The sequence below is a fragment of the Pelodiscus sinensis genome, chromosome 18, assembly GCF_052426305.1.
Source record: "Pelodiscus sinensis isolate ZL-2025 chromosome 18, ASM5242630v1, whole genome shotgun sequence".
NCBI classification, from domain to species: Eukaryota; Metazoa; Chordata; order Testudines; family Trionychidae; genus Pelodiscus; species Pelodiscus sinensis.
The window spans coordinates 28,731,373-28,752,076 of NC_143069.1; the positions used below are offsets into that span (position 1 = coordinate 28,731,373).

A 20,704-nucleotide genomic window follows, 5' to 3' on the forward strand; every position below is an offset into this window, starting at 1 on the left:
GTGGGCGCCATGGCGCCCGCCGGGCTCTTTACATGCGCCCGCGGAGCAATCTGGGCTGGCAGGTGCCAGCCCCGGGCGCATGGCCGGTCCCGGCCCCGGGGGCGCCGCACGTACCCTTGCCAGCTCCGGCCTTGGCCCCGCCCCCGGGAGCACCGCGCATGCCCTGGCCCTGGCCCCGGCCCCGGCCCCGGCCTTGGCCCCGTGGCGCTTACGGGGGGGGGGCGCTGGCCCCGGGCGCGCGGCGCTTGCCAGGGGGCGCCTTCCCCGGGCGCGTGGCTATGGGGGGGCCCCACCCCCGGGCATGCGGCTGGGGGGGGCCGCCCCCAGGCGGGCAAGTGTCCCCGCCCCCTGGCGCCCGGCGGGCGAACGGCCACGCCCCCTGGCGCCCGCCAACCTGAAAAGGTTGGGGACCACTGGTCTAGACCATCCCTGATAGACATTTATCTAACCTACTCTTAAATATCTCCAGAGATGAAGATTCCACAACCTCCCTGGGCAATTTATTCCAGTGTTTAACCAACCTGACAGTTAGGAACTTTTTCCTAATGTCCAACCTAAATCTCTCTTGCTGCAGTTTAAGCCCATTGCTTCTTGTTCTATCCTCAGAGGCCAGGAAGAACACGTTTCCTCCCTTCTCCTTGTGACACCATTTTAGATACCTGAATACCACTATCATGTCCCCTCTCAATCTTCTCTTTGAAAAACTAAACAAGCCCAATTCTTTCAGTCTTCCCTCATAGGTGGTGTGGTCTAGACGTTTAATCATTCTTGTAGCTCTTCTCTGGACCTTCTCCAATTTCTCCACATCTATCTTGAAATGTGGTGCCCAGAACTGGACACAATACTCCAACTGAAGCCTAATCAGAGGACAGTAGAGTGGAAGAATGACTTCTCATGTCTAGCTCACAACACACCTGTTCATGCATCCTAGAATCCTGTTTGCTTTTTTTGCAACAGCGTCACACTGTTGGCTCATATTTAGCTTGTGCTCCCCTAGATCCCTTTCTGCAGTACTCATCTCCCCTCCCCTGGGAAGTAATACACACAGCAGATTTTGTAGCCCAGATTTCAATACTATTCTTAACCAGGGTGAATGAATTGAATGTAAATAATCTGGCATGACTCGGGCTATCTCTGCACTGCCCAAAGGCTACTCTAAGCACACGGCATGGATGCTGTGCGGTGAACTAAAAGGATCCTAGTTTGCATTCATGGAGGCCTATTTTGAGAGGACTTTCTGAATATAAACATGGTAGCTGGTTCACACCAGCAGCCCTGACACGGGGTCGTCTCCAAGCAGCACTTTGGTGGGCTTACAACACACGCTCCTGGAGGCCGATGTAAGGGGCTGTGTAGACATCCCCAGAGATGGGGGTAGAGCAAATGTCCTCCACGCAGGTCAATATGTGTCAGTTCTGACATTCACAAGATCTGTCGCCCCATCTGGGAGCTCCCTGCCTGCACACAGCTCTGCTGGAGGCCCTCTGTGGCCGGACAGACGCCACTATCCCAGTTGTGGGCTAACCCCCAAAACAACTAGTATCCCATGGAACAATGACCTCACTGTTATCAGAGCCCTGAACTCCACCGGCCTGTGCTTTCCCATCTTCCCCCTGGCCTGGGCCTCACAGGAATGGAGATTGCAAACCCAGCTCTGCTCTGTGTCTGTTTAGTGACACACTCAGATGGGATCCACAGCCTGCAGTGTTCCCCTGAGACCCCAGGATGGGCTCTGACCCTGTGTATCTAAGGGTGGGCAGTAAATCCAGAGCCACACACCCTAGGGAGCCCGGCCTGGCCCAGCTCAGCTCCTGCCAACCACTGACCCTAGAGTTACACACTTGTGCAGATACATGCCACAAAGGGATTACATGACACAGAAACGGGAGGCCTGAGGCCGCGTGACAGGGTGTCTATGGGCAGGCCTCTCTCTTTGGATACATGTTCTGATGTGACACTCCGTGTACTCCCTGAAGTGCTATTGTGTGGGGGAGGGGCTCCCGTGGTGCAGTTTGTGGCCTAAGTGTTGATCTGGGACCTTGTATTTGATCATTAATAAGAGAATTCTCTGATGTGTCCTCTCAGTTCTGAGACCCCTGGCTCATTGGGTGCGTCTCTCCTGCAGCTGAGAACAAGCTTCCCAGCTGGGGTAGCCAGACACAGGCTAGCTCTGCTGGAGCCAGGGCGCTAACGTAGCCATGTGGCTGGGATATCAGGGGCAGTGGCTCAGGGGAGCTGCCCGAGTCCATCCCCTGGAGATCTGGGTGGGTTTGTATTTCAGCAGCTGGCACAAGCTGCTGCACTTGGTACCCAGCCACACGGCTGCTCCAGGCCCTGCCTGGGCAAGGGGAGTGAACTCTCCTCTGCCGGCCCAGGCTGGGAAGCTGACTCCCAGCTGCAGCCTAGATGGACCCAGAGCTGGGACCAGCCACATGTGACTGCTCAGAATGGCTCATGCTGAACCCAAACTGGTCTCCCTCTTCTCTCCACAGAGTGCCAGAGGCTGAACCGGACACTTGGTAAGTTCACCCACCTCTCCAGTTGAGGCCCCAGACAAAGGCTACCAGCCACACCTGATGCTGAGAAGATTCTGAAACCCCCACTCCACAGGGCAGGGCTGATGTGCTGTTTGGGCTGAAATCAGAACCACATTAGAGTCACCCTGTTCCCAGCGCAGCGCTGTGAGCTGTGCGCTGTGAAACCTACTCTCATGCCTGGTTAGAAAAGCAGGTGTCACCTGCCTTTGGCAGTCTAGTACCAGTCACATTGCTCTGCTGCAGGAGAAGGGGGTCAGCCGGTTTCTAGAGATGCCTGCTGCAGTGCAGCCTCTGCTGAGCCATTTCACAAAATGTAGCTTCTGTTTCCATGCTGTGTTGCCAACACCAGGTGTGAGTCCCAGTCATCTGCACGTCCAGCCCCTTAATTGTACCTGTGTGTGGAGCTCTGACGCTCCGAAGGGCTGTCAGTAAGACGAGGAATTCCCCTGTGACAGACGGGCTGTGGATGTCAGAGCTGTATCCAGATCCAGACCCAGTCTGTCATCAGTTTTGGATGCTTTGCCAATCCCAGGGATTCTGCATGCTGGAGTGTGTCACTCACCATCCACTCTGCTCCTGACCCCCTGCCGTGGGGCTGGGAGTCTGGCAGTGGGGACCAGTTGTTGTAGAGCACACAGGATCTCACAGCGCATCTGTGTCTAACACTTTTCTCTTCCCCATTCCAGAGTTTAAAAGGCAGGAAAATGAGAAGTTAACAACAGGTACTTGGTAATCCCTGGGGACTGTGTGTGTCTGTGCTAAAAAATAACCATGCACAATGTGTAGATGTCAGTCGCCTTTCTGGTCATTTCTCCCTACTCTGGAAATAGCGAAACTCTCCCATTTCAGTATCATCCCTAATGACCAGAGTGGCTGTTGTGCATGGGGGTTAGTGGGATTCGATGAGGCTCTGGGCAAACTCCTTCCCTGCCTTTGTGCTGCTACGGCTCACTACTGACCTACAAATCCCTGCTATTCCCATGCTGGGCTGCTACATACACACAGCTCTGCCAGTTCTTCTCAGAGTCCCCAGGAACCCCCTGCTATCTGAGCCCTGGTCCCTCCAGCTGCAGAGCTGGGCTGGTCACCCCATATCCTGCCCTGCAGTCACTGGTCACACTGAGCACCTGCCAGCCGTACAACTGCAGGGAACCCGAATACAGTGAGGGGCCCCCTGAAAGCCCAGACCTCACCTCCAGGTCTTAGCACAGGGCTGCCCAGGGCTCTGAACTGTGTCCCCCACCCAGAGTCACCTCGCACAGCCACATGCCATGGCGCTGGGAGAGAACTGAGCCTGCAGGGGTCCCAACGGCAGAGACACTGCCTATGCCTAGGGCTAGAAGAGACCTCAGGAGTCCCTGAGTCCAGCCCCCTGCCCAAGGCAGAGCCAACCCCAACTCAATCAATCCAGCCAGGGCTTTGTCAAGCTGAGACTTAAACACCTCTCGGGATTGGAGATTCCACCACATCCCTAGGGAAACCAACCCAATGCTTCACCACCCTCCATACGCAGTGCCTAGGTACCACAGATTGGAATAACCCACCTCCTGTTTCTGAAACCTCCCCTTGTGGAACCATCAATGGCTCCTTTTCCTCTCTCCCCAGTATGCCAGGAGCTGCGTCGGAACCTGGGTAAGTTCATCCACCTCCCCATTAGAGTCCCTGGGCAGAGGCTCCAGGCCTCACATGATGTTGTGTAGATCCAGAAACACCAACAGCACAGGGCTGTCACCTGGCCTTTCCCAATCCAATGCCAAGCATGTTGTTCTGATGCAGGGAAGGGAGCTAGATACTTTCTGTAGACATCTGCTGCAGCACAGGTGCTGCTGGGTCACTGCTAGAACATGGCTCATGTTTCCCTGCTTTGTCACAAAGGGCCGATCTCAGATGTGAGCCCCAATCGTCTACACCCCCACCCTCTAGTTAGACCTGTAGGACACAGCATGGGCACCCCAAAGAGTTGTCAGAAATGCAGACAAGGATTTCCCCTGAGACGAAGGGGCTGGGAATGGCACAAGTATCAGGATCCAGACCCACGTCTGCCCTCATGGTCAGATGGTTTCCCAATCCCAGGGCACGAGTTTGTTGGTGCACAATACTAACTGCTAGCCCCACTCCTAGCAGGCTGCTGGCTCCTGCTCTGACGATGGGACTCTGCTGTGGGTGTCTGTAACTAACCATGGTCATTCTGGGGCACAGGGCCTCACCCAGCACGATTCTGCATCTCGGTCTGTTATCTTCCCATTTCAGTGTCTCATGAGAATGAAATCAAGCGGCTGCAGTCAGGTATCTGGACAACTTATCTCTCTGTGTTTTCACGTTTGAAAACATGTCTCTGTGTTTTCACGCTCTGATGCCATTGCAAAATCCCCACACCTGAGGTATGGACTGAATTCTCTTCATGGTCATCTCCCTCTGCCCTGGAAATATTCACACTCTGCAGGGTTGGCAGTGTTGGGGAAATCTCGCTCAGAGTCCCCAGAAGGGTCTGAGGCTGGAGGTCAAAGCAGTGAGGCAGGAGAGAAATCTAGAAGGAAAACTTTATTATGCATGCAGGCAGGCTGACAGCTACCAGAGTGGGAGCAGCAGCAGCCCTGAGAGACAGGTACAGGGATCCCTTTATACCAGTGGTCTCCAACATTTTTACACCCAAGATCACTTTTTAAATGACAGACCAAGCCAAGATCTACTGCCACGCCCCTTCCTTGAAGCCCCACCCTCTCTATTCTCCTCCTCTCCATCACTTGCTATCCCCAATCCTTATATTGCTACTTTAAAAAAAAAATCCCACCATTCCTTGCAGCTACTCACCTGTGCTGTTGCTTGGTAAGTAGCTGTTCCTCAAATGAGGAAATCTAATGTAAAGGTACTGCGCAGGCACGCAGTTCAGAGAGGGCTCAAGAGCTACTCTTAGAGCCTCCGAGATCTACTGGTTGGTGACCACGGCTTTATACAGTATGCTCAGACAGTTTAGTTGATGATTGTTTTCTTTACCATATCAAAGTCTCAGCAGAAGTACTCTGAGAGGTTTCTCTTTACACCAAGTATGCTAGAAGTAAGTTTTACAGAACAAAGGCACATGAGAACCTGAGTGAGGAGCCTACAAGGCAAACTGTGACAAAGATAAGGGTTTACATGACAAATTGTGACAGACTAGGAGTCTCCATGAAGTTGAGATAAGAGGCATTGTAAGGGTCTTGATCAGAGTTAAGATGATTTCTCTCTGTTACAGGGTGAGAGGCCTGGAAAACTTTTAACCCTGACAGCAGTTTTCTTTTAGAGAGTTTTGATTTCCTGCACAAACCCCCGTTAGACACAATTGGAGTTATTTGATTTTTCTCCCACAGCAGCTCACTCAGCATCAGCCTCAATGATACCGGGTATATTTAATGCACATGGTTCTGTGGGGTATAGTGAGGGACTGGGAAAACTAGCACAGCAATTCTGTAACTGCCTGAATTCTGACCTGCAAAACCCCTCCTGTCCCGGAGCTGGGATTCCCATGTGCACACGGCTCTGCTGTTGCCTTTAACCTCCCCCCAGCAGCACCCTGCTACCCCAGCACTGGGCTCACTGTCCCAGAGCCCAGCCCCAAACTCTCAATCCTGCCCTGCAGCTAGGCTCTGCCATCCGTACAATTGCAGGGAACTCTGATGCAGCCACAGGCCCCCTGAAACCCAGATCCCACCTGCCAAGCAGTGTGGCTGGGATATAGGGGCAGTGGCTCAGAAGAGCTGCCCGAGTCCATACCCAGGAGGTTTGGGTGGGTTTATATTTCAGTAGCTGGCACAAGCTGCTGCACCTGGTACCCAGCCTCACTGCTGCTCTCAGGACCCTGGTCAAACTCTCCTCTACTTGCCCAAGCTGTGAAGCTCTCTCCCAGCTGTCACACAGATGAACCCAGAGCTGGGACCAGCCACATGTGACTGCTCGGAATGACTCATGCTGAGCCCAAACTGCTCTCCCTCTTCTCTCAACAGAGCACCTGAAGCTGAACCGGACAGTTGGTAAGTTCACCCACCTCTCCAGTGGAGGCCCTGGACAAAGGTTCCCAGCAGCATCCAGGGCTGAGCAGATTCTGAAACCTCCACTCCACAGGGCAGGCCTGATGTGCAGTTTGGGCCAAAGTCAGAGTCACATCAATCACCCTGGTCCCAGTACAGCGCTCTGAGCTGTGTGCAGGATGCCGTACGCAGAGTTATCCGCTCTCTTGCCTGGTTAGAAAAGCAGGTGTCACCTGCCTTTAGCAGACTAGTGCCAGTCACATTGCTCTGGTGCAGGACAAGGGGGTCAGCTGCTTTCTAGAGATGCTGCTGCAGCACAGCCTCTGCTAGGCCATTTCACAGAACGTGGCTCACGTTCTCTGCTTTGTTGCCAACGCCAGCTGTCAGATGTGAGCCCAGTCGCCACCCCCTAGTTTTACATAGAGCGCATTGATTTCCAAGGGCTGATAGTAACATGGGCAAGGATTTCCCCTGAGACAGATGGGATGAGAGTGTCAGAGCTGTATTGGGATCCAGACTCACATCTGCCCTCATGGTTAGATGGTTTGCCAGTGCCAGGGCTCCTGCATCTTGGTGCGTATCACTAAGTGCCTGCCCCACTGTTGGGAAAGCTGCTGGCTCTTGCTCTGAGGACGGGACTCTGGCTGTGGGTGTCTGTAACTAACCATGGTCATTTTGGGGCACAGGCCCTCACCCAGCGCGATTCTGTATCTATATGTTATCTTCCCATTTCAGAGTCAAAGGAGAATGAGATCAAGCAGCTGAAATCAGGTACCTGGATAATGGCTAGTGACTATGTCTTCATGTCTTCATGCTCTAACCCAATGGCAAAATCCCTATACCCATGCATGGACTGCAGTCACTTCCTGATCATCTCCCTCTGCCCTGGAAATATTCACACGCTGCTGGGTTGGCAGCTCACATTTCAGTATCAACCTCAATGATGCTGAGTGTATTTAATGTCCATAGATCAGTGGGGTATAGGGAGGGGCTGGGGAAAGTTCTACACCAATTCTGGAAGGCTGTGTCTACATTGGCACCCTTTTCCGGAAAAGGGATGCTAATGAGACACTTCGGAATTGCAAATGCCGCGGGGATTTAAATTTTCCCCGCGGCATTTGCATGAACATGGCTGCCGCTTTTTTCCGGCTCGGAGCTTTGCCGAAAAAAGCGCGAGTCTATACAGGGATCTTTTGGAAAATAAAGCCTTTTCCGGCAGATCCCTTATTCCTGGTTTTAAGAGGAATAAGGGATCTTCCGGAAAAGGCTTTATTTTCCAAAAGATCCCTGTCTAGACTGGCGCTTTTTTCCAGCAAAGCCCCGAGCCGGAAAAAAGCGGTAGCCATGTTCATGCAAATGCCACAGGAAAAATATAAATCCCCGTGGCATTTGCAATTCTGAAGTGTCTCATTAGCATCCCTTTTCCGGAAAAGGGTGCCAATGTAGACACAGCCCGATTGTCTGAATTCTGATCTGCAAAACCCCTACTGCCTCTGAGCTGGGATTCCCATGTGCACACAGCTCTACTGTTGCCCTTCAACCTCTACCAGCAGCACCCTGCTATCCCAGCCCTTGGCTCACTGTTCCCAGAGACCTGCCCAAGACTCTCAATCCTGCCCGGTAGCTAGGCTGTGCCAGCTGTACAACAGCAGGGAACTCCGAAGCAGTCACAGGCCCCCTGAAAGCCAGATCCCGCCTGCCAAGCATCAGCTGCTTTGCCTTGCTTAGTGCTGCCCAGGGCTCTGCATGGTGTCCTCTCAAACCTCCCCTTGCTGAACCATCATGGACTCCTTTTCTCTCTCTCCCCAGAATGCCGGGAGCTGCGTCGGAAGCTGGGTAAGTCCATCCACCTCCACATTAGAGCCCCTGGGCAGAGGCTCTGGCCCTCAAATGATGCTGAGCAGATTCAGAAACACCAACAGCGCAGGGCAGGGCTGAGTGACCAGTTTGGGCTGAAATCAGAGTCACACTGGAGTCACCCTGGTCCCAGCGCAGCCCTATGAGCTCCCTGCAGCAGACTCAGGGTTATTTGCTCTCCTGTGTGGATACAGTCAGGTGTCACCTGGCCTTTTCCAATCCAATGACGAACACATTGTTCTGATGCAGGGAAGGGAGCCAGACACTTTCTATAGGTGGCTGCTGCAGCGCAGGTGCTGCTGGGTCACTGCTAGAACATGGTTCATGTTTCCTTGCTTTATTACCAAGGCCAGATGTCAGATGTGAGCCCCAATCGTCTGCACCCCCATCCTCTAGTTAGCCCTGTAGGACAGAGCATGGGCACCCCAAAGGGTTGTCAGAAATGCAGACAAGGATTTCCCCTGAGACGGAAGGGCTGGGAATGTCAGAGCTGTGTTGGGATCCAGATTCACGTTGGCTAACACGGTTAGATCCCAGGGCACCAGTGTGTTGGCGCGTATCACTAACTGCCAACCGGCAATATCCTAGCAGGCTGCTGACTCCTGCTCTGACGATGGGACTCTGGCTGTGGGTGTCTGTAACTAACCATAATCACTGTGGGGTTCGGGGCCTCACCCAGCGCGATTCTGCATCTCAGTCTGTTATCTTCCCATTCCAGAGTCTCTGGAGAATGAGATCGAGCAGCTAAAATCAGGTACCTGGATAATGGCTGGTAAACGTGTCTCTGCTTTCATGCTCTAATGCGATAGCAAAATCCCCACACCATGTATGGACTTTGTGATCATCCCCCTCTGCTCTGGAAATATTCACACACTGCAGGGTTGGCAGCTCACATTTCAGTATCATCCTCAATGACGCCAAGTGCATTTAATGCCCATTGATCAGTGGGGAATAGAGAGGGGCTGGGAAAACTTCTACAGCAATTCTGAGACTGTCTGAATTCTGACCCCTACTGCCCCTGAGCTGGGATTCCCATGTGCACTCAGTTCTGCTGTTGCCCGTCGTCCCCCACCAGCAGCACCCTGCTATCCCAGCCCTGGGCTCACTATCCCCAGAGAGCTGCCTGAGACTCTCAATCCTGCCCTGCATATAGCGGTGGCATTAGGCTCTGCCAGCCTTGCAACTTCAGGAAACTCCGAGGCAGCCACAGGCCCCCTGAAAGCCAGATCCCACCGGCCAGGTATCAGCTGCTTTGCCTTGCTTAGTGCTGCCCAGGGCTCTGCATGGGGTCCTCTGCACAGCCTGTCCTCCCACTGCCTGGAGTCCTGCCTGCAGCCCTTGGCTAGCCTAGACCCAGGGTGCTCCCCCAGCCCCAGCTCCATTGCATCCCTCAGTCCCCACGCACAGCTTCCCTGCTAGCCCAGCCCTCAGCTCCTCTTTCCTGGCCTGATTTCCCCTTCTAGGCTAGGTCTGGGCTTCCCCTGCTCTGTAAGGGCTCTGTGCTGTGCACTTTCTGGAGCCCATCAGCCACTTTTTTCCATTAGGAATGGAGGGGTGGCCAGTAAATCCAGGGCCACCCAGGCCCATGGGGCCCTTCCTCAAATAAGTTCCTTCCAGCCACTGAGCCCAGAGACGCCCATTTATGCCAATGACACCACATGGTGATTGCCCGGCACAGAAATAGGAGGAGGTAACATTCCCAGTAACCTGTGGCTAATGGAAATTAATTCGGTTTTTCTCCCCAGTTCCCATCACCCTGGAATCAGAATGCAAACACCTTGGACTCTCCATGTCTGTGGATTGCAGAACAGTCCAGAAGGAACCCCCTTCCACTAGTTCAGCTGGCCCCTCCAGTTCCCTTGTCGCTGTGGGGAAGGAGGGGTTTGTTGCCAACAGGCATCATGGTGGGCAGGGTGGGGTTTCTATGTGGCACTATCCTGGGAGCTCAGGATTCTGAGTGAGCCTGTGAGGGGCACACTGAGTCATGGGGGGCTAGAGGGTTTTCCCAAGGAGGGTTGTGGGCTTTTAGGAGATTGGAGGGGTGGTGGTACCCCCGTAAAGCCGATACTGTGATCCAGAGCTGGGCTGTGACCCCAGCTGTGGCTGGGGTGTTTCTGGATGTAGACAGGGGGAGTCTCTTGTTTTACAGTGTCAGTTCAATTACCCTTAGCCTGAAGATTCATGTGGAAAGTTCTGAGAGATTGTTCCCAGTGACAATCATGTCCCCAGAAATTAAGACACTTAGTCAGGGATCCCCCAGAGCCTCTGGTGCCAGCAATGTGGGAGGAGCAGGAAACAACACGGGGCCACCTGCCACAGGAGAAACAGCCCCAGTGCCTGTGTCTTCCCGTGTCCCTGGAAACAAGCAAGTGGGAAAAACCAGCTCAGGGCATCTGAGAGAGAAAACACCCGAAAGCTGCTGCCACCAGTGTAAGTGGAGAAGGTGGATCAAGCAAAGCAGGAGCAGCCACAGCTGGAAACACACCCCAGCCAGAAGGGGGGATAGGAACCTCCCAAACCTCCAGGTCTGAGCCCCTCCCCCCTTGGGAAGCAAAGGGAGCCATGCAAAGAAACATGACTTTTTCAAACTCAGCTCCACAGGACATCTCTGAGCCGATTCTCCAGCAACGAGTAAGGAATCAGACCCAAACCACAGAACCTGGTAGGGAATCTCCCCTAAAGGGAAAGCAGAGGAGACATGGGGATGTTCCTGATGTTTCCTTCTCCGTGAGCTCAAAGGACCCTCCCCCCACACACTGACTTGTGAGACTTAGAACTGAACCCCACATACATCGGTCTGTGCTGATTGGAGGGAACTGTGTTAGTGTGTCTGTAAAATGGGGAAATTCCATACACACCGCGTGGGGATGTGGAAAGGGGGTGTCTTTCACAATGGCCCTAACTCACTCCCAATGCAGAGACACACACACACGCTGCTCCTGCCAGCCTCAGACACTGAGGAGCACCCCTAGGGCTGAGTCTATTCCCCTAACCGCCCTGGGGCTCTGACTGCTCGCCGGGAGCAGGGACGATGCTGCAGAAGCTTCTCATGGAACAAGGACTTGGGGAAGTTCAGACGCTGTTGGAAATTGTAATGGGGGGGGGGGGGGAGATACAGGAGGGGATCAGGCTGCCAGTTGCAGCGCTGCCAAGTCTCATGGTGTTTGCTGCTCCCTTAAAGCCCCAGCTCCTGGAGTCCTGAGACTGGGGGAGACTCTCAGCTCTACTTTAAAAGAAATAAAACATACGTCTCTAGCCTTTGCCTGGTGTGGAGTTGTAATGTGTGACCCCCCCATGACTCCGTGCTCTGTGTCTGGCCTTACTGCTGGGGGTGCGGCATTGAAACCCTAGGGCCTGGCTCTTGGTTAATTGCAGACCATGATGGCACCCAGAAGTAAACAAGGAGCAGGGGGTCCCAGGTCGTACTGCCCACCAATGCTGGGTCTGTGCTCAGTAAAAGGTGTGTGTGTGATGAGCTGGCTGGGCCAGGCCTCGCTCTCACTGTCAGATCCCAGTGCAGACCAGGCAGCCTTGGTGCCTTGGACATTTCACCTCCCTGTTGCACAGCAGTGGGGTTCCCTGTGCAGGCGGGACTCTGGATGCCCTGGGGGTAGGTGGGTATTGGGGGAACAAATGAGAATCACTGGATCAGGTGTCATATGTTTGGAGATGCCCTGTAATAACCTCTGAGCTTTGTTGCTTGTCTGACCATGTGGGGGTCACTGCATGACCACAAGGGGTTAATTTGAACAGTGGTTTCCCCCCCACCTGCCCCCTGTCCCAGCAAATACTTCAAGACAAAAAAAGGCTGCAGAGCCAGCTGCTCTGACATCTCCTCTAGCCCCTGCTGAGCCACCCATCCTAGGCACCAGGACACAGCAGGGAACGGAGACCCTGCAGCTACAGTGACAGTCCTTTCCAGAACCTGTCCCCTCCTTCCCTCCTGCAGCCAAACCTCCTCGCAGATCCTGCACCCCTCCCCCACCCAAACTCAGCGCTTTAAGCAGGTGGAGGGGAAGGTGTTTGCGTGGGGGGGAGGGAAGGACTCTGGGCATTCTGGGTGCCACCAAATTTTCTGCAAAATGTGCTGCCCCTGCTGGCCATACTGACCCCTGCAGGTCTGACTGGACTTCATAGCACCTGCTGCGAGCTCTGACCAGCCGTGACTGCAGTGAATCAAACCCCTTTCTACCCAAAGGCTTGTTTGAGCTCAGTGGAAGGTGCCAGGCCCAGCCAGAGAATAGGGCTCCACACAGCCAAGGGGTCCCCACACGTCTCCTGCATCCCCAGACCTAGGCAGCCTGTCCTGCCCCAGCCTTGTCCTCTGGGGCTGGAGCCATCTGTGCCCCACAGAGTCTCCCTGGCCCCTCCCCTCCCTTCAGGCTCTGAGAAGGAGCTGGGGGTGCAGGAGGGGGTGAGGGGTGCAGGCTCTGGGAAGGAGTTTGGGAGTGGAAGGGGATGTGAAGGACGGGGGCGCGGGAGGGAGTATGGATGTGGGAGGGGACAGGGAAGTGAGTGCAGACTCTGGGGTGGTGTGGGGGGTGAGGTTAGGGGGTGGGTGCATGGTATTTATCTAGGGCAACCCCTCTGCTAACAGCTCCTAAAGAGGGTTACCTCTGGGGTCTCTGTATGCTGCCCCTGTAGGGACCACTGTCCCCACAGCTCCCACTGGCCATAGGGGCACTCGGGCAGGAGCAGCACATAGTGAGGAGCCCTCCTCTCCCCCTGGGCCGTAGGGACATACCAGCAGCTGCACAGATCAAGCTAGAGGAAGCCGCTGTAGCCCTGCTGTATTGCTGGTGGTGGCAGCAGAGTCCCCAGGCCATTTTAAAACAGCTGGGCATGGCAGGCAGGGCCATGGGGTGCATGGGGAGGGAGGGAGGAGAGGCGAGGGTTCATGTGGAGGCAGCAGACAGGGCCAGGGTGGAGATCCAGGCCCAAACTTTGCTGGAGCTGAGCCCTGAGTCAGGAATGTTCCTGGGGCCCAGGCACCACTGGGCCATAGAACTCATTGCCCAGGCTGAGCAGCACATGCCCGGAGAGCGGGGAAGGCCTGAGGGGTCACTCAGAGCAGGCACAGAGGAGCAGCCGGCCCGTAAGTGTGACACAAGGTCTGTGCTTTGCTGTCCCTCATCGAGTTAGACAAGCGAGCAGGGCACCCCTGAGAACTGTCTGTCCGGGGTGAGGGTCGGGTCCCTTTAATCACAGCCCTCGGCTAGCCTGAGACAGCAGCTCCACGCTCTAAGTCCTAACCTGATGCCCTGCCGGCACTGCTTCCGGCCATCCTTAACCTCGGTTCAGGGTCCACTCAATGTGGACATGCTAGTTCGAATTAGCAAAACGCTAATGCGAACTCGTTTTTAGGTCTAGATGCACTAGTTCGAATTAGCTTAGTTCGAATTAACTAATCCGAATTAAGTTAGTTCGAATTAGTGCTGTAGTGTAGACGTACACAGTTACCAGTCCATGGGCAACCAGTTTGGCATAGGAAAGTTGACTGTCGGGGCCCTCCTCGTGCAGGTATGGTGTCTCAGGCTGCAGTCCATGGGGTGGGAGGAGTACTAGAATGGGAGACCCTAGGGAAAGGGGGGGATGGGGATGCTGGAGGTGGTGGGCTTGGGGTGCTGGGGGTGTGTGTACCCGGGATGCCCTGAGGGATAGTTTCTCTGAAAAACCTAAGTAACTCTCTCAAGGGCCTCCCTACTAGGAGCCTGTTCTTTGCCTCTCTCTGCTTTTCCTGCAACAGCCCCTCCCTTCCCCCCTCCAACCCTCTTCCCTGCAGTCCCAATAAAACCAACTGTTTAGTTGTGGGGGGAGGGGGGCTGGAAGAACTCTTTGCTTATGTATTTGGGATAGAAGTAACTGGGCAGGAGGGGGGCTGAAAACCTTCGAGAGGGGAGGAGAGGCTCAGAGCTGGGGTTGAGACTGGCGTGTTGCTCCGGTTCGTCTTCTACCTCATGTCCGGGGAACTCATTGACCTCAGGAGTGAGGGATCCTGGGAGGACAGAGGGATACACAGGAGGGGAGCCTAGGGAGGGGTCAGGCATGGGAGGGGAAGCGGGGACTGGAGCAGGGACTGGGACTGGAGCAGGTATATCATGATCGCCTGGACAGTTTCACACATGTTGCGGCCCTGCTGCAGCAGCTCTGTCCACATCTGAGCCCACCACTGGGCATCACCCCGGACCTTGTGGCTCAGTGTCTGCTTCACGTCCTGCAGGACGAACACTGGCTCCCTCATCAGGCCCTCCTGGACCCTCTGACACCTGCGGCTCCCCTGGCATTTGGGTAGCTTACTGAGCTGCTGGTGATCGCCCTACAGTCATGGCTGGTCTGCGTAGGGAGAATAAGGAGAAGTTCTCAGATATCCCTGGAGAAACTGCCCCAAAGACTTTGCCCTCATCAGTGAGCTGAGAGCAACAGTTCTTGGGTCAGAGGACAGTGATGGCCAGGGAGCAAGGGCATGTGTGGCCTGGACAGCAGGATCTTCCTTACTGGAGCTCAGGGTCCCCAGGGGTCCATGCTTCTGGCCCCACTCCCCATCCCATGGACAAACAGGCAAGGGAAATGGACCCTACAATGGGATCCCATGGGCTGAAGCTGCCTGGGCTTCCATTGGGGCCACACACACACCTGTGCCTGGCAGCGCCATCCCCAGGAATGGGTGCTGTCTCAAGCCTTCAGGGATGCCGGTGTGCTCTGTGTGGCATTCCAGGGTCTGCGTGTCTTAATAGCGACTGGAGTGGGGTCCTGCCCCGGAGTGTGAGCTGCGCTTCCTCACGCTGGTGTAGGCCGGCTGGAGCTCCCTAACATTTCCCCCAGGGGCTAATAGAGATACGGGGAGCCCCAGTCCATTAACTCTTCCTGTACTAGCCCTTGGGCTCAAGGCTAGTACATGGAATAGTAAGTCACTGCTTGGGGACTGAGCCGTACTTTTACTCAGTACAAGCAGTGGGATTCAAGTGGCTGCAAGTGAAAACAGTCAGAGCAAAGTAGATTACAAATGTAACATAACAAAAATGGCACAGCTAATTCTAACAATAAAACCTTAGTACAAACTTACTCGAAACCTGTTCTTATTCCATCTAAGCCTCAAAACCAGGGAAGTCCCCTTTTCCCTGGGGTCTTTAGTTATCCTCTTGGGAGAGCCACGCTACCCAAAGACCAAGAAACTGCAACCTTTCCATTATTGGATAGATTCCACTTTTGGCAGGAATTCTGTTTCTACACTCCACCCTTACATGGAAAATTACCTGGTCAGACCCTACCAGTTGGGGGAGGGGAGTGTCACATGACCTCTTAGCATCAACCACTGCTAAGGCGTAAAGGTGTAAAGTACCCACGGGGACATACACCTCGAAGAACCATCGTTGCTGCACCAAGGTGAGTAACTTCTTCATCTAGACAGAAATGGGGAGAGGAATCAGTTACCTAAGTGTCTTCAGATAAGCAGGGGCTGCTGCAGGTCATGTTCTAGTGCCTCCCCTGCCTGCAATAACTGGACTTTTGGGGTCTGGTTAGCTGATCAGACCACACATTTTTAGGTCCTTTTTTGACTCACTTTCCTATAGAAAAACAGGCATCTGGCCTCCCTTGGCTGACAGGGGTGTGTGGATCCAGGGGAGGGTGTAACCGTGCTCAGAACTGACCTTCCGTGGGCCTCCTTGGGCATGGGAGGATGAACCAAAACCTTTTAGCGTACAAATTCCTCCCTGCCCCCCAGGTCTCCACAAGTAACTGAACACCAGCTCTGGCTCCTGGCCAGAACCTCTCTCTACCAGGCTAACGTGTGACAGACACTCTGGTGCTTTCACTTTCCCCGGTCAGAGTTCACACAGCTCCGGGATCCATTTCCCCATCAGCCCGAGAACATCCATTCAGTTTCATGGGTGCTCGGTGTGGGATTGGGGCCCCTGGTTCGCTGCCTGGCATTTCCTGGGAGATGCTGAGTCCTTAAGGTAGGTTCCTCCCTGTTATTACCCCTGGTTCTTTCAGTCTTGGGGGCTGTTCACAATCCTGCTCCACTTGGAGCACTTTTCCCCTGCATGGCCCATTCCCACCTCCCACCCCCTTGATGGTGGGTGTGAGTCACTTCTCAGTCCTTTATCCTCTGCACAGTGTGGACAGCTGGGTTACTCAGGAGCCTTTCCCTGAATAGTGGGATGGGGCACACAGGTGATTTGGTTCTGTTTGAAAAGGGCTGCATAGCCCTGCCACACCCTGCTCCACTGAGGCTCCTAGGAAGAGGAACTGCCAGGCCAGAAGTGTATGGGGGGCTTCACTTCACTGGCTGTTATTATGTGTGTTATAGTTGAACCTACAGGCCCCCGCTAAGGAGTCCCCATTGTGCCAAGAGTTGCAGAGACCCCAGTGGTAATTAGCCTCCACTATTCTGGGCACTGCACAGACCCAGACAGATCTCAGAACCCCACTGTGCTGGGTGTGGCACATACAGACAGTGAGAGACCATCCCTGCCCCACCGAGCTCTCAGCCTGGCACTGGGTAGAGCTGAGCCTAGCTGGGCTCAGACTTTCCAAGCCATGTCTGGTGGGACATGCACAGCACTGGGCATCGAGCACACAGGCCTGGTCTGTGCCTGAGGGACGTGTGGGTGTAGACCCCGTATCGCCTGTCAGACCCAGCAGGGCCTCAAGCCAGCAGCTCACACTCTGCCAGTCATGGCAGCCTGGAATGTCAACCTGTCCTCTCCAGCGTCCCCATGTTTTTCCCGCACTGCCGCCTGGCATGGGAACAGCTCTACACTCTTTTGATTAGCTAGGGAACTCTTGATGTTTAAGACCTGTCCTGGATATTATTGTGTTGGTTTCTATTGTGGGTCTGGAGCTCAGAAACTGTTCAGCTGTAGGAAGGGCACAGATTTTCTAATAAGCTCATGGAATGTATGGGAGACAATGTATTATTTCAGAAGGCAGAGAAAGCTACGAAAGGGAGGCTTTTCTAGATGTCATTTTGGGGGGAACTTGCTATGAATTTGAAAGTGGAAGGCAGCTTGTATGATCATGAAATTGCAGAGGTTATTTACTTGGGATTGGTCCTGCCTTGAGCAGGGGGCTGGACTTGATGACCTCCTGAGGTCTCCTCCAGCTCTATGATTCTATGATTCTAGGTCATGATTCTATGGAATAGGCAAAGGGGAAAACAACAGTGAAGATCATGAATTTCAAGAAGGCTGATTTAACAAACTCAGGGTAGATTAGATCCCATGGAAGAAGGCAAGGGGAAAAACAACTCAAGAGAGGTGATGTGAGACATTATTAAGGGCACAAGAGCAAACTATCCCTCTATGAAGGAAAGATAGAACGTATGGCAGGCGACCACTGTGACTTAACTGGGACATCTTACTAGTGCTGGGCCTCAAAACAGAGTCCTACAAAAAATGGAAACTAGGTTAAATGAGAGAGGGTGAATATAAACAATTGAAGCAAGTATGCAGGGACAAAATTAGAAAGACCAAAGCATAAAATAAAATAAAATTAGCTAGAGACACAAAGAGTAATAAGAAAAGTTCTACAAATACTTTAGAACAGGGGTTCTCAAACTTTGTGATACTGCGACTCCCCTCTAAGTTGCTCATGATCCCCCAGGGGTAGGGACCCAACGTTTGAGAATTGCAGCTTAAAAGCAGGAGGAAGACCAAGAATGGGGTGGGACTTTGATTGATTAAGCAATCAATCTGCAAATACCTAGAAGGTAATGTGATAAGTGACAGCATGGATTTGTAAAGAACATGTCAAACCAATTGGATAACTTTCTTCGGCAGAGTAACAAGGCTTACGGAAAGACTTACGGATGACAGGGAGTGGTATTTTGGTAATGTCTTGCATGACCTTCTTATTAACAAACTCGGGAATTACAACCTACACGGAGCTACTATAAGGTAGGTGCATACTTGGTTGGAAAAACATTCCAAGAGTGTAGTTTTCATTGGTTCACAGTCAAGCTGTAAGGTTATGTTAAGGGATCAATACTGGGTCTGATTCTCTTCAATAACTTCAACAATGATTGAAATAATTGCATCGAGAGAACATGTCTAAATGTTCAGGGGAATACCAAGCTTGGAGGGTTGGCAAGTGTTTTGTAGGATAGGATCGTGATTCAAATGATCTGGACAAACTGGAGAAATGGTCTGAGGTAAATAGGATGATGTTTAATAAGGACAAATGCAAAGTGTCATATAATTTGGGGGTGTATTACTCCGAGTGTTGTAATCAAGATGCAAGAAGTAAATCTTCCAATCCATTCTCTACTGACAAGGCCTCAACTAAAGTATTGTGTCCAGTTCTGGTGCCACATTTCAGGGAAGATGTGGACAAATGGGAGAAGGTCCAGAGAAGAGCAATAAAAGTGATTATAGGTCTAGAAAACATGAGCTATGAGGGAAGGTTGAATGGACTAATTTTGCATAATGTGGAGAAGAGGAGACTCAGAAGGAACTGATAACAGTTTTAAATACATACCAGGTTGTTACTAGGAGGAGCAGAAAGAAGTTTTCTCCTTAATCTCTAGGGCTATGTCTAGACTGCAGGCTTCTTTCGAAAGAGCCTCTTTCGAAAGATCGCGTCTAGACTGCAGGCGGATCTTTCGAAAGAGAAATCCGCTTTTTCGAAAGAGAGCACCCAGCGAGTCTGGATGCTCTCTTTCGAAGACGGCCTCTTTACATTGAAGAACACCTTCTTTCGAAAGAGGAACTTTCGAAAGAAGGCGTTCTTCCTCGTAAATTGAGGTTTACCGCCATTGAAAGAAAAGCCGCGTTCTTTCGAAATAATTTCGAAAGAACGCGGCTTGAGTCTGGACGCAGGGGAAGTTCTTTCGAAAAAAGGCTACTTTTTTCGAAAGAACCCCTGAGTCTGGACACGGCCTAAGGGTAGGACAAGAAGCAATGGGTTAAATTGCAGCCAGGACAATATGGGTCGGAACTGAGGAAAAACTTCCTAACTCCCAGGGTAGTTAAGTCTTGGAATAATTTGCCTAGGGAGGTTGTGGAATCTCCATGATTGGAAAACCTTAAGAACAAATTACCCAAGCACTTATTGGGGAAGATCTAGAGCAGAGGTGGACAAACTTTTTGGCTTCAGGGCCACATTGGGTGTGGAAACTATATGGAGGGCTGGGTAGGGATGTTGTGCCTCTCAAAAACACAGAGTCATGGCCTGACTCCTTCCCCTATCCAACCTCCCTGTTTCTTCCTCATGACTGCACCAGATCACTGGGACTAGTGGCACTGGAGACACGCCACCTGGCCAGAGCTGCAGCCATGTCACCTGGAGCATGGGGATTGGTGGTGCAGTGACCTACCTCCCAGGCACTGGAGGAGCAGGGACTGTAGGGAAAGAGGGGAAAAAGGGGAAAGGCCTGGGATTAGTACTATGTGGTGTTCCTCTTGATCCCAAACACAGAGAATTAGAATGAAAAATGTGTGGCTTTTAATAAGGAGGTAAAACTAAGAGCTGAAAACAATGATTGCATTTCCAATTTATTCTAAATTGTTATTGCTGTGGTTTGAGTCGTTTTGTCAGACTATAGGGTGATTTCAGGAAAACTTTTCAGTGAAAAAAAATTCCTCAAAAATTAAATAAAAAGTTGTCATCAGCCCCAGAATGCCTAGCACCTGCTATGCTCCAGCTCTGTGGTTCTCAGAGCCCTGCTTTGCACAAGGAGATGCAAACAATAAAATTGCCCGGAAACCTTCGCTCACCCTTTGCTTTGGGGCTGGGCTAGAGATACACTGATAGCAGAGTGCTTGGATGAGGCCCAAACTCCAGTCCCTCTTTCCCAGGCCTCAAGATTAGGGAGCTCTGCAGAGAGTGGTCTGGATTCAGGCAGTGAAGGGCCCGAGGCTAACTCTGTTATGCAGTTCACCACAGACACTCTCCAGTTAGTATTTAATAGACGTTTGATTCTCACTGAGTTGTTGTCTAATGAACCTCAAGCCTATCCCATGGCTGAATCGGAAAGAGACTGACAAAGTCATTCTGAGGTTAATTCCTGTGTTTGAAACTGAAAGCAGAGGCAAGGGGGAAGGTGCAGCAGCAGCTCAGATAACCAAACAAAAGCTTTTGTTTGTATTTTATGAGCACAATGATAGATTGACTAGCTGAAGAAGGGAAGAAAGCCAGATATGGGTGTATTGCAGACACCATCCAGTCTACCACTGTCACACAATGTTGCACAGAACTGGAAGAAATTCCAGCAGAGATCTGAACTGTATTTAGCTGACATGGGCAAAAGAGAAAAATGAGAAAGTGAAATCATCAGTCTTTTTGCATATTGTTGTGGGGGAAGCA

At 52.6% G+C, this 20,704-nt stretch overlaps 1 protein-coding gene and 1 pseudogene across 2 annotated transcripts in view; both read left to right on the forward strand.

The window, feature by feature from the left end:
• Window positions 1–20,704, forward strand: part of LOC102454964 (uncharacterized) — a 112,955-nt gene that overhangs the window by 30,658 nt on the left and 61,593 nt on the right. Inside the window, exons 18-22 of one of the 2 annotated variants that reach the window (XM_089770039.1) lie at window positions 2,493–2,519; window positions 3,224–3,259; window positions 4,143–4,169; window positions 4,788–4,823; window positions 6,518–6,544. In XM_089770039.1, the coding sequence (XP_089626165.1) occupies window positions 2,493–2,519; window positions 3,224–3,259; window positions 4,143–4,169; window positions 4,788–4,823; window positions 6,518–6,544 (153 nt within the window). Of the gene's footprint in view, window positions 1–2,492; window positions 2,520–3,223; window positions 3,260–4,142; window positions 4,170–4,787; window positions 4,824–6,517; window positions 6,545–16,231; window positions 16,357–18,180; window positions 18,298–20,704 lie in introns of those variants that run through there. The other variant, XM_089770040.1, reaches the window with a different exon arrangement.
• On the forward strand, window positions 6,721–11,647 carry LOC149523348 (uncharacterized; annotated as a pseudogene).